This window comes from Macrobrachium rosenbergii, chromosome 45 (assembly GCF_040412425.1).
Source record: "Macrobrachium rosenbergii isolate ZJJX-2024 chromosome 45, ASM4041242v1, whole genome shotgun sequence".
Classification (NCBI taxonomy): Eukaryota; Metazoa; Arthropoda; class Malacostraca; order Decapoda; family Palaemonidae; genus Macrobrachium; species Macrobrachium rosenbergii.
The window spans coordinates 29,403,806-29,417,646 of record NC_089785.1 but is presented as its reverse complement, the minus strand read 5'-3'; the positions used below and the strand labels follow the sequence as shown (position 1 = coordinate 29,417,646).

At 39.0% G+C, this 13,841-nt stretch overlaps 1 protein-coding gene across 1 annotated transcript; it reads left to right on the top strand.

Annotated features, from left to right (window-relative positions):
• The first annotated feature begins 2,777 nt into the window (after positions 1-2,777).
• LOC136829993 (uncharacterized) lies at positions 2,778-13,215 on the top strand. The gene is made up of 12 exons (XM_067089168.1): positions 2,778-2,936; positions 3,533-3,862; positions 3,988-4,120; positions 4,491-4,734; positions 5,255-5,499; positions 5,850-6,154; positions 10,239-10,256; positions 10,734-11,063; positions 11,185-11,317; positions 11,703-11,946; positions 12,209-12,453; positions 12,808-13,215. Exons 1-12 carry the CDS (start codon positions 2,809-2,811, stop codon positions 13,111-13,113), a joined length of 2,661 nt encoding a protein of 886 aa, XP_066945269.1. The 5' UTR covers positions 2,778-2,808; the 3' UTR covers positions 13,114-13,215.
• Positions 13,216-13,841: the final 626 nt, after the last annotated feature.

Sequence of the window (13,841 nt, the reverse complement as noted above, 5' to 3'; positions counted from 1 at the left end):
TGAATTGGCTGTTTATATTTTTATTCAACCTAATACATTTTGTATAAAAGAAAGAAATCCATATGAACAATGAGCTATTGTTCCACTTCCGTTATGTATTGAGAAGAGTCACTGAATACATTTACTGCAGTGTTTAGCTTCAATTCTGGGGCATTTGTGCGCTAGAGTCTCTGTGGTGCTGCCATCTGCCGACTCGTCATTGAACTAATCATGTAAACAAACAAAAGAAGAGTGGTTAATTTGCTTGTTATTCCCAGTGAATTGTGTGTGTAACAAGTGGCTCCCACAAGGGCTGCTTAATATGAAACCTCCAGTTCTGATGCCTCCGCCAGGAATTTAACTCCAGTGGAGTTGAATGTCAAGCCAATGGAGAAGAATACAGAGGATTTTTAGGTCACAAGGCAATGGAGAAGACTACAGCAGACTTGCAGGTCACAAGGCAGTGGAGAAGAATACAGAGGACAGGGAGCCTGTTCTGGGAGCATTGGAAGAGATAATGTTGGCAGTAGCGAAAGATTTTAGAAGATTGGAGACCTACTTCTGTGTGAAGATGACAGTGTTCATTAATCTATACAGAACTTATTGGGAATCAAGACTGGCTGTCACAGTGAGTATAGTTTAGCCTGACGTGCAGAGTTGTGCACTGGAACCAGAAACCTTGGTAGCAGAGAAAAGCATGGAGAAGAGTTGTGAGCTCTGTAACACAGCCTATAAACTTAATGCTGTTCCTTGGTAGTGAAGAGGATTGAAATGGAGGAACTTTGATCACTGAGGAGCCATTTCTACAATGGGTTGCTGTGTTCATGTTTAAAACAGTTTGCTAGAGTTTATTTGTAATATTATGGCCAATATATCATGCCATAAATATTAGTTAATGTTTGTTGGTTTTGTGGTTACTGGTTTTACGTGTATTGATAGATAATATGGCTACTGTGCTAGTTATCTTTGTGTTTCGCCCTGTACTGGAGATGATGGAAGTGTTGATAGAAAGTGACCTCTTAAGGTGTTGATTTCCTCATACTTCCTGGGTTCGCTTGCTTTTACAAAGCCTTAACTAGATTCTAGTGAGACACAGAGGTTGAATTATAAACACACAAACACATATACACATATATCTATATATATGAAAATGGATGTATGTATGTATGTATGTGTATGTGTGTGTTTGTGTTTGCATGTATATATGTGCCAGCATAACTCTGAAGTGCATTGAGCAAGTTTAACCAAACTTGGTATACATAGGTATGACTTACTATCTTGAAATCAGCACTGGGGCGATAACACATCACTAGCACGAAAGGGCACCAAAGGGGATGGAGTGGGAAGGACTTCCCTGGAACCGTGCTGGTTCTGCCCATGAAACAGGGCTGGATATACCCTTAGACTTGATAACTTTACAAATTCATCGTACCAAATTTCGGTATACGTATGACTTACTGTCAGCTCTTCGTTGGACGAGTCGGTAGAGCTGTGGACTGGCACTCGCCAGTCCCGAGTTCGAGTCTCCGGCCGACTGATGAAGAGTTAGAGGAATTTATTTCTGGTGATAGAAATTAATTTCTCGCTATAATGTGGTTCGGATTCCACAATAAGCTGTAGGTCCCGTTGCTAAGTAACCAATTGGTTCTTAGCCACGTAAAATAAGTCTAATCCTTTGGGCCAGCCCTCTTTAGGAGAGCTGTTAATCAGCTCAGTGGTCTGGTAAAACTAAGGTACACTTAAATTTTTTTTTACTATCTGGAAAAGAATACTGTGTGGGTAAGGCATCAATGCCACCAAAGAGGGTGGGGTTGGGAAAGGGGTGACAGAGAGAGAGTGAGAAGGAGAGGAAGTGAGAGATAGAGAAGAGGGGGTGTTAAGGAGAAGAAAGAGGGAAAGAGACAGGGAGGGTTGGAGAGAGAGGGAGAGAGTGAAAGAAGGAGAGAGAGAGAGAGTTGTGTGTTAGGAGAGAGAGAGAGAGAGTTTATCGGTTGTCATTCAGAGTTATCCCAGGTAGCACCTGGTTGGTGGGAGGGAGAGGAAGTGTTAGGCAGGAGAAAGAAGGAAAAAGTGAGTTAGAGAGAGAGAGAGAGAGTGTGAGAGAGATTTATTGGTTGTCATTCAGAGCATTCAGAGTTATCCCAGTCAGGGCTGGGTTGGTCAGTTAGTATACACACACACACACACACACACACACACACACACACACACACACATATATATATATATATATATATATATATATATATATATATATATATATATATATATATATATATATATATATATATATATATATATATATATATATATATATATATATTATTTATTTATTTATAGAGAGAGAGAGAGAGAGAGAGAGAGAGAGAGAGAGACAATACATATTGATATATACATACAAATACATTCCTTTCCCATAATTATCTAAAATTCTTCTCTCTGACGTCAACTTGTTTATGTCCTCAAGAGTTTTCGTCGTGCTATTCCTACTTAGTCCCCCGAGGCTGCAAAGGAGAGAAAAAAGTTCTGGCTAACTGACGAGACATTCAGGAAAACACGAATCATTTTGGGAAGAAGAAGAAGATCGGATTTTTACAGTTGCCACGTAGCTCTTAAAACTTTCTTCCTTTGTCATTGTCATATTTCGAAGAAATGAAAGATAATCTCTGTGTACATGTGTGTATAATGAAATCATTCTCATTTTTAGAGTTTGTTATGACGATGCAAAGTGAAACAGAAACGTGAGTGAAAAATATTCATCTGTTTAGAAATGTGGTACTTGACGTCACAGAGCAACTCACTCGTCTGTAGAATCATCATGCATCTGGCATGTATGCTGAACGTGGGGTATATAAAACAAGGGCTTCCCGAAGAGTCCACTATAATAGACTGTGTTTGCCTGCAGCAAGCACAACTGGACTTCTTCTGTACACCTTCAGTTCCTGCAATAACCAAATGTGAGTATCACCTTCAATTTAATGATAGGAAAATTCCTTTTCTGTGCTCTTTGAAACAAAACACACACACATGGTTTCTTTATTCTTATTATTGTTATTATTTTTTCTTTCTATCTTGTTTATGGTTCTTCTATTTTAATGTCCAGGGCAATTTTCCATGAAATAGAAGTGTGTTTGGATTGGAAAGAAATCATGAATGTGATTATTAAAAGCAGTGAGTGATTATTTAGTAACTATAATTAAAATTGTCAAGTGATGAGATAGAGTAGAGTTGCCATGTTCTTATTCTGTTCTAAACTATGAACAAATGCATGAACATTTGTGTCTTTCATGTAATACTGAATAATGGGAAAATATTTGTGAATTTCAGTAATTGTCATTTTGTGTTTTATTTTTATATTTCTTTTGTATATAAAGAATGGGTGTTCTATTGAATTAAAAAATCAAATCATATAAAATCAAAGTGATCTTAGAATTCGACAAGGATAATAATTTTTCTAGTTTATATTTCAATATTTAGCAATATTTAATGACGTGGTATTGATGCTCATTCACATGAGAATAAATAACAAGTACTGAATACCCTCTCATTACAGACCCAGCAGCATGACCTGGCTCAAATCCGCAATTCTCCTCCTGGGCATAGGAGGTGCCCACCTCCAGTGCTTCACGCCTGATGCCAACATTCCTCCGTTGGACAAAAACGCAGATCTCTCTGGCGTTGCAGACTTTGGATTCACCCTCTACAAACAACTGACACTGGAGAAGCCTTCAGAGAACTTCTTCTTCTCCCCCTACAGCATCTGGGCAGCCCTGGTCATGGTGTACTTTGGGGCAGCAGGCAATACCCAGGCACAGCTGGGGGAGGGACTGCGATTGAGAGACAAGCCCTCTGCACATCGACTATCAAAAGGGCTAGAGATTTTGTGAGTACAACAATAAAATGAACTTAAGGTAAACAGCTATGAAATGTGATAAAGTTTTAGTTCTATCTATCTATTTATCTTTCTTTTTGTATATGCATTGTCTCTAGTATTGTATTCCTTTTCAGATACAAACAACAGAGCAATGCCAACATAAGTCTCGATGTGGCCAACAGAGTCTATGTCCACGAGGCTTTGGCTTTGTTGCCTTGTGTCCACACTGTGTTCCCAGATGAGCTACGTGTCCTTAATTTCCTTGATGTGAGTATGAAATTCCTATGTTTTAGTGTGCATCTGGTAGTTATTATGCTTCATGATCACTCTGTAGCTGTGAGGGGTCTACAAAAATCAGTTGCTTAAAACTACTGGGACAACTAGTGTTGACAATGTATATAGATTTTATGTGTGGCCAGTATTGATTCTTGGAGGATTATACCCTACAGCGTGCATGTAGAAATATTTGATATGAGGGAGAAGGGATCAGAATAAGTCCCAAAGCAAGTCAAAAGTGTCAATGATTGAGGCTGATTTGAATACATGACACTAGCAATTACAAGAGCCTACTTATAAATCTGTTGGTGTGAGTAACAGTGTGTCAAACTGAGGTAAAATTCTACCCAACCTTCCGCAGGCTACGAATGCAGCTGGAACCATGAACGCCTTCGTCAACAAGACGACGCGAGGCCTTATCAGCAACATTGTGACGGAAGATATCGTCCGCACGGCCAGCATGATCCTCATTAATGCTGTCTACTTCAAGGGCTTCTGGAAACAAGAGTTCAAAAAGTCAAATACCCAGAAGAAGGACTTCTTTGTTGCTCCGAGCAACAAAATTTCAGTAGACATGATGAGCCAGGTTTCGGATTTCAAGTACGGTAAGTATTGTGTATAGCATTGTCATTATTAGTATAGTCTAGTTGTTTAACCAGACTACAGAGTCACTGTGCAATGAAGGATTTGTTTGTAAATGGCTTGAAATGTAAAGCACACTAAAGACACTAGTATTGGGTTTAACCCTCTAGGTGAAGGCCTATGGAACAGTCTACCAGGCCTGATGGAAAAGAGAGAGTTGATAGTCCTCCAACTTGAAGGAAAAAAGCATGTAAGAGTTAAAAGGAAAACTCAAGTAGGGACTGCTTAAGAGGAATGCATGCAATGGCGTATGATGGCATAGGGGATTCTTATTCCTAATCAGTCACCCAACCAGCTGACTGTGTAGACAAAACTCTTTAACTCTGCAAACAACACAGACCTTGACTTTTTTCAGTTGTATTTTATCAAGGCATGTTTACTTTTTAAATCATTTTTATTTGTGTTATGTTCTTGTGACAATAGCAAAAGCCAAATTCACCATTAAATGAAATAGTAAATGTAAAAATAACTTGACTTAAACAGGGGAATCAAGACAACTTGGCGCACGCGTGCTAGAGCTGCCCTACGCTGGGAGCAACCTGGCCATGATCCTTCTTCTGCCAAATTCGAACGGGAATGGAGGAAGTTCTCTCGCCAACGTGGTCAAGGGACTCAGCAGCACTGCTCTTAGAGAAGCCATCAGCCCTGGGAAGCTGCAGCTTCACCGTGTAGACCTACGCCTTCCCAAGTTTAAATTCCGTGCAGAGCTGGCTGATGACTTGGTGAAAGTGAGTATGGCTTGGTTACAACGTTGTTGCTCTGGTCAGCCCTTATTTAATGGCTTTGCTTTTTGGATTTTCAGCAAGTAAAGTGGACCTTCATCGGGTGTGGTTAATCCTTGAATGGAAACCACAGGTCCATTGCTCAGTGAAGAAACACTGGCTTAGGTCATAACTAGGGTAGTTGGTCAGTAATGAATCAAGGTAGTTGCTTATGCAATGAAACCTCTTGTTTCTTGTATCTTAATCAATGAGGCAGAGCAAGAAGGGTGATATGGCATATTTTTATGATAGAGAATATCAGGTTCTTACTCAAGATATAAAAGGTAATTATAATGATATTTATCCTTCCACCTAAGGCACTGAAAACGATGGGCATTGTGGACATGTTCGATGAGAATCTGGCTGACCTGAGCCAGTTCAGCTCTAAAGATAAGTTGGCGGTGTCAGACATCATCCACAAAGCTTATGTAGACGTTAATGAAGAAGGAACAGAGGCTGCAGCTGCAACAGCTGTCGTCATTTCCATCACATCTATCGCAGCTCCTCCACCAATTGTCCAATTCCACTGCGACAGGCCTTTCGTCTTCATGATCTACGACAGGCTGACGAACAATGTCCTCTTCATGGGGGACATCAAAAATCCTGCAAATTTCCAGAGTTAGTCCTAATGTATTGTGAGATTCTGTGATTGGAAAGCCTTCCAGTGACCCAAAGCCACTGAGCCTGTATAATGTAGGCATATATCCTCAATGTCCTCCACATTACTCTTAAGAATTTTTCTTGACAACATTTCCATGACAAATATGGATAAACATCTGCCATAAATATCTTTTAGTATGAGGCCGTCTTTCATCTGTCTTACTTAATGAAATTCCTGACACACACAACCCCACAAACACACACTGCCCAGGTATGACAAGCAATTTCATACTTACATACACACGCACATAAATATATGCATGTAACCTCTACAATATCAAGGTACACCCAATAATGTTATATTTGTGTTAAGTGCTCATCTATGTGTAAAAGTTGTTTTGTAGTGAGAAATATACCCAAAAAGTATGTGAACAATTGAAGAAGTTAGGAGGGCCCTGTGGCCATTACAGTTACATATGTATCTGGTAAGAAGTGACCAGATGATTCTGTATTTATATAATATGGTAAGATTAATATGTGTTAAATTTTCTCATGGTAAATTTTCTACTTGATTAAATATGAATTGGCTGTTTATACTTTCATTCAACCTAATATATTTTGTATCAAAGAAATAAATTCACATGAACAATGAGCTTTAGTTCCACTTCCGTTATGTATTGAGAAGAGTCACTGAATACATTTACCGCAGTGTTTAGCTTCGATTCCAGGACATTTGTATGCTAGAGTCTCTGTGGTGCTGCCATCTGCCGACTCGTCATCGAACTAATGATGTAAACAAACAAAAGAAGAGTGGTTAATTTGGTTGTTATTCCCAGTGGATTGTGTGTGTAACAAGTGGCTCCCACAAGGTAAGGTTGATGATCTGCTTAGACACCATAAGGTCTTAACAGACTGCTTAATATGAAACCTCCAGTTCTGATGCCTCCACCAGGCGTTTAAGTCCAGTTGATTTGTAGGTCAAGTCAGTGGAGAAGAATAGAGCAGATTTATAGTTCACAAGGCAGTGGAGAAGAATACGGTGGATTTGCAGGTCACAAACGGGGAAGATTTCAACGGATCTGTGGGTCAATGGAGAAGAATACAGCAGATTTGTAGGTCACAAGGCAATGGAGAAGAATACAGCAGATTTGTAGGTCACAAGGCAATGGAGAAGAATACAGCAGATTTGTAGGTCACAAGGCAATGGAGAAGAATACAGTGGACAGGGAGTCTGTTCTGGGAGCATTGGAAGAGATAATGTTGGCAGTAGCGAAAGATTTTAGAAGATTGGAGACCTACTTCTGTGTGAAGATGACAGTGTTCATTAATCTAAACAGAACTTATTGGGAATCAAGCCTGAATGTCACAGTGGAGTATAGTTTAGCCTGAAGTGCAGAGTTGTGCATTGGAACCAGAAACCTTAGTAGTAGAGCAAAGCATGGAGAAGAGTTGTGAGCTCTGTAACACAGAGGATTGAAATGGAGGAACTTTGATCACTGAGGAGGCATTTCTACAATGGATTGCGGTCCTCATGTTAGTCATGTTTAAAACTAGTTTACTACAGGTTATTTGTAATATTCTGGCCAATATATCATGCCCTAAATATTGGTTAATGTCGGTTGTTTTGTTGGTTACTTGTATTACTTGTATTGATAGATATTATGGCTACTGTGATAGTTGTCTCCATGTTTGGTCCTGTACTGCAGATGATGGAAGTGTTGCCAGAAAGTGACTTCTTAAGGTGTTGATTTCCTCATACTTCCTAGATTCGCTTGTTTTTACAAAGCCTTGACTAGATTCTAGTGAGACACAGAGGATGAATTATAAACACACACACACACATATATCTAAATATGTTAAAATGGATGTATGAATGTATGTGTGTGTGTGTGTGTGTGTGTTTGCATGTATATATGTGCCAGCATAACTGGGAAATGCATTGAGCAATTTTAACCAAACTTGGTATACATAGGTATGACTTACTATCTTGAAATCATAACTGGCTGGGTAAGACATCACTAGCACAAAAGGGCACCAAAGGGGATGGAGTGGGAAGGGCTTACCTGGAATAGTGCTGGTTCTGCCTGGGAAACGGCCCTGGGTATACCCTTAGACTTGGTAACTTTACGAATTCATTGTACCTGCTTTCGACATACATATGACTCACTGTGTGGAAAAGAATACTGTGTAGGTAAGACAACAATGGCACCAAAAAGGGTGGGGGTTGGGCAAGGGGTGACAGAGAGAGAGTGAGAAGGAGAGGAAGTGAGAGATAGAGAAGAGGGGGTGTTAAGGTGAAGAAAGAGGGACAGAGACAGGGAGGGTTGGAGAGAGAGGGAGAGAATGAAAGAATGAGAGAGAGAGAGAGAGAGAGCGAGGGAGGAAGTGAAAGAGAGAGTAGAGGGGGTGTTAGGGAGGAGAGAGAGAGAAAGAGAGAGAGAGAGAGAGTTTATCAGTTGTCATTCAGAGTTATCCCAGGTAGTGCCAGGTTGGTGAGAGGGAGAGGAAGTGAGAGATAGAGTGGAGGGGGTGTCAGGCAGGAGAAAAAGGGAAAAAGTGAGTTAGAGAGAAAGAGAGAGAGAGATTTATTGGTTGTCATTCAGAGTATTCAGAGTTATCCCAGGTGGGCTGGGTTGGTCAGCTAGTATGTAATATATATAAAAATATATATATATATATATATATATATATATATATATATATATATATATATATATATATATATATATATATATATATATATGTATGTATGTATATATATATATATATATATATATATATATATATATATATATATATATATATATATATATATATATATATATATATATATATATATATATAGAATGAATTTTATCACATCACCGTGATTCATATACAAGCATTAAGCTACAAACATCCTTTAATATCAATTCACTCTACCTCGAAATAATATATTTTCATATATATTACCACAAAGGGGGAATTTTTTAGTTGATAATAAGTTCGTCGTCCAGTGGGCTCGAACCACGGAAGACAAGAACTCAGGACTACAGTGACGCCTTTAACCACACAGACGTTTGTAGCTTAATGCTTGTATATGAATCACAATGATGTGATAAAAATTCATTCATAATATGGCTGCGTGCGACAAACGACTACATGGTCAGCATGGCAGAGGTGGGTTGATATCGATTCTAAATACAAATACCTGAGTTCGACGGGGATTTGTAAGTGGGAGTCGGTATAAACTTATACCTCACTTGTTGGCCATGTGGTTAAAGGCATCACTGTAGTCCTGAGTTCTTGTCTTCTGTGGTTCAAGCCCACAGGACGACGAACTTATTATCAACTAAAAAAAATTCCCCTTCAGTAACATATATGAAAATATATTATTTCTGAGGTAGAGCGAATTGGATATTAAAAGACATTTGTAGCTTAATGCATATATATATATATATATATATATATATATATATATATATATATATATATATATATATATATATAAAGAGAGAGAGAGAGATAATATATATAGATATATACATGTACATACATTCCTTTCCAATAATTATCTAAAACTCTTCTCTCTGACGTCAACTTGATTATGTCCTCAAGAGTTTTCGTGTGAAGGAAAATTATTATTATCGTCGTGCCTTTCCTACTAAATCCCCCGAGGCAGTAAAGGAAAGAAAAAGTTCTGGCTAACTGACGAGACATTCAGGAAAACGTGAATCATTTTGGGAAGAAGAAGATCAGGTTTGTACAGTTGCCACATAGTTCTTAAAAGTTTTTTTCCGTCGTTGATCGTCATATTTCGAAGCAATGAAAGATATTCTCTGTGTGCATGTGTGTATAATGAATGTCATTCTCATGTTTAGAGTTTGTTATGACGATGCAAAGTGAAACAGAAACGTGAGTGAAAAATATTCGTCGGTTTAGAAATGTGGTACTTGACGTCACAGAGCAACTCGCTCGTCTGTGAAATCATCGTGCATCTGGCATGTATGCCAAACGTGATGTATATAAAACTAGGGCTTTCTGAAGCGTCCACAATAACTGACTCGCGATTCTAGGCTGCGTTTGCCTGCAGCAAGCACAACTGGACTTCTTCTGTACCCCTTCAGTTCCTGCAATATCCAAATGTGAGTATCATCTTCAATTTAATAATAGAAAAATTCCTTTTCTGGTGCTCTTTGGCACAAACACACAGATATGGTTTCTTTATTCTTATTATTGTTATTATTTTTTTTATTTCTGTCTTGTCTTGTTTATGCTTCTTCTATTTTAATGTCCAGGGCAATTTTCCATGAAATAGAAGTGTGTCTGGATTGGAAAGAAATCATGAATGTAATTATTAAAAGCAGTGAGTGATTATTCAGTAACTATAATTAAAATTGTCAAGTGATGAGATAGAGTAGGGTTGCCATGTTCTTATTCTGTTCTAAACTTTGAACAATATTTACGAATTAGCAATAATTGCCGTTTTCTGTTTTATATTTTTATTTCTGTTGTATAATTTTTCTAGTTTATAGTTAAATATTTAGCAATGTTTAATGCAGAGGTGTTGATATTCATTAGATGAGAATGAACGACAAGTACTGAATACCTTCTCATTACAGACCCAGAAGCATGATCTGGCTCAAATCCGCAATTCTCCTCCTGGGCATAGGAGGTGCCCACCTCCAGTGCTTCACGCCTGATGCCAACGTTCCTCCGTTGGACAAAAACGCAGATCTCTCTGGCGTTGCAGACTTTGGATTCACCCTCTACAAACAACTGACACTGGAGAAGCCTTCAGAGAACTTCTTCTTCTCCCCCTACAGCATCTGGGCAGCCCTGGTCATGGTGTACTTTGGGGCAGCAGGCAATACCCAGGCACAGCTGGCAGCAGGACTGCGCTTGAAAGACAAGCCTTCTGCACACCGACTGTCAAAAGGGCTGGAGATTTTGTGAGTACAACAATAAAATAAATTTAAGGTAAACAGCTATGAAATGTGATAAAGTTTTAGTTCTATCTATCTATCTTTCTTCCTGCATAAGCATTGTCTCTAGTATTGTATTCCTTTTCAGATACGAACAACAGAACAATGCCAATGTGAGTCTCGATGTGGCCAACAGAGTCTATGTCAATGACTCTTTAGCTTTGTTGCCTTGTGTCCAGACCGTGTTCCCAGATGAGCTACGTGTCCTTAATTTCCTTGATGTGAGTATGAAATTGCTGTTTTAGTGGGTGTCTGGTAGTTATTAGGCTTCATGATCACTCTGTTGCTGTGAGGGTCTACAAAAACCAGTTGCTTAAAGCTTCTGGGCCAACCAGCATTGACAATGTACTTAGATTTTATATGTATGTGGCCAGTATTGATTCTTGGGGGATTGCACCCTACAGCTAGCTTGTAGAAATGTTTGATATTAGGGGGAAGGGATAAGAATAAGGCCCAAAGTAAGTGCAAAGTGTCAGTGAGTGAGGCTGATATGGATACATGACATTAGAATTACGAGAGCGTACTTATAAATCTGCTGGTGTGAGAGATAATGGATCAAACTGAGGTCAAGAAAGCCGGTGTAAAAGTCTCCCCAACCTTCCTCAGGCAAAGAATGCAGCTGGAGCCATGAACGCCTTCGTCAACAAGACAACGCGAGGCCTCATCAGCAGCATCGTGGAGGAAGATATTGTCTACACCGCCAGCATGATCCTCATCAATGCCGTCTACTTCAAGGGCTTCTGGAAACAAGAGTTCAAAAAGTCAAACACCAATAAGAAGGACTTCTTTGTTGCTCCAAGCAATAAAATTTCAGTCGACATGATGAGCCAAATTTCAGATTTCAATTACGGTAAGTGTTGAGTGTATTGTTTTCATTGTTAGTATTGTTTAGTTCTTTAACCAGAAGAGGAGGGAATTTTCAGAATATATGCAATGGCCTATGCTGCCACAAACTTTGCAAACAACACAGGCCTTGACTTTTTTAGTGTATTCTTTTATCAAGGTTTATTTTTGGATTATTGTTGACTTTTGTCGTTATTATGTGAAAAGAGCAAAAGCTAAATTCATCTTTAAGTGAAAGAATAAATGCTAAAATGACTTTACTTAAACAGGGGAATCAAGAGAACTTGGTGCACGTGTGCTAGAGCTGCCCTACGCTGAGAGCAACCTCTCCATGATCCTCCTTCTGCCAAATTCGAATGGGAATGGAGGAAGTTCTCTCGCCAGTGTGGTCAAGGGACTCAGCAGCACTGCTCTTAGAGAAGCCATCAGTCCTGGGAAACTGCAGAGTCACCGTGTGGACCTACTCCTTCCCAAATTTAAATTCCGCGCAAAGCTGGCTGATAACTTGGTGGAAGTGAGTATGACTTGGTTACAACATTATTGCTACAGTCAATCCACATTTAATCGCTTTGCTTTTTGGATTTTCAGTCATTAAAGTGGACCTACATTGGGTCTGGTTAATCCTTGATGGAAACCACAGGTCCATTGCTCAGTGAAGTTAAGAAACACTGGCTCAGGTCATAACTAGGGTAGTTGGTCAGTAATGAATCAAGGTAGTTGCTTATGCAATGAAACCTCTTGTTTCTTGTACCCTAATCAATGAGGCAGAGCAAGAAGGGTGGTATGGCATATTTGTATGGTAGAGAATATCAAGTTCTTACTCAAGATATAAAAAGTAATTATAATAATATTTATCCTCCCTCCTAAGGCACTGAAAACGATGGGCATTGTGGACATGTTCGATGAGAATCTGGCTGACCTGAGCCAGTTCAGCTCTAAGAATAAGCTGGCCGTGTCAGACATCATCCACAAAGCTTATGTTGACGTTAACGAAGAAGGAACAGAGGCCACAGCTGCCACAGCTGTCGTCATTTCCATCATATCTGCTGCACCTCCTCCGCCAATTGTCCAATTCCACTGTGACAGGCCTTTCGTCTTCATGATCTACGACAGGCTGACGAACAATGTCCTCTTCATGGGGGACATCAAAAATCCTGCAAATTTCCAGAGTTAGTCCTAATTTATTGTGAGATTCTGTGACTGGAAAGCCTTTCAGTGACCCAAAGCCACTGAGCCTGTATAATGTAGGCAAATATCCTCAATGTCCTCCACATTACTCTAAGAGTTTTTCTTGACAACATTTCCTTGACAAATAAGGATAAACATCTGCCATAAATATCTTTTAGTATGAGGCCGTCTTTCATCTGTCTTACTTAATGAAATTCCTGACACACACAACCCCACAAGCACACACTGCCCAGGTATGACAAGCAATTTCATACTTACATACACACACACATAAATACATGCATGTAACCTCTACAATATCAAGGTAGCCTACACCCAATAATGTTATATTTGTGTTATGTGCTCATCTATGTAAAAAAGTTGTTTTATATGAAAATGAAATATACCCAAAAGTATGTGAACAATTGAAGAAGTTAGGAGGGCCCTGTGGCCATTACAGTTACATATGTATCTGGTAAGAAGTGACCAGATGATTCTGTATTTATATAATATGGTAAGAAGAGTATGAGTTAAATTTTCTCATGGTAAATTTTCTACTTGATTAAATATGAATTGGCTGTTTATACTTTCATTCAACCTAATATATTTTGTATCAAAGAAATAAATTCATATGAACAATGAGCTATTGTTCCACTTCCGTTATGTATTGAGAAGAGTCACTGAATACATTTACCGCAGTGTTTAGCTTCGATTCCAGGGCATTTGTATGCTAGA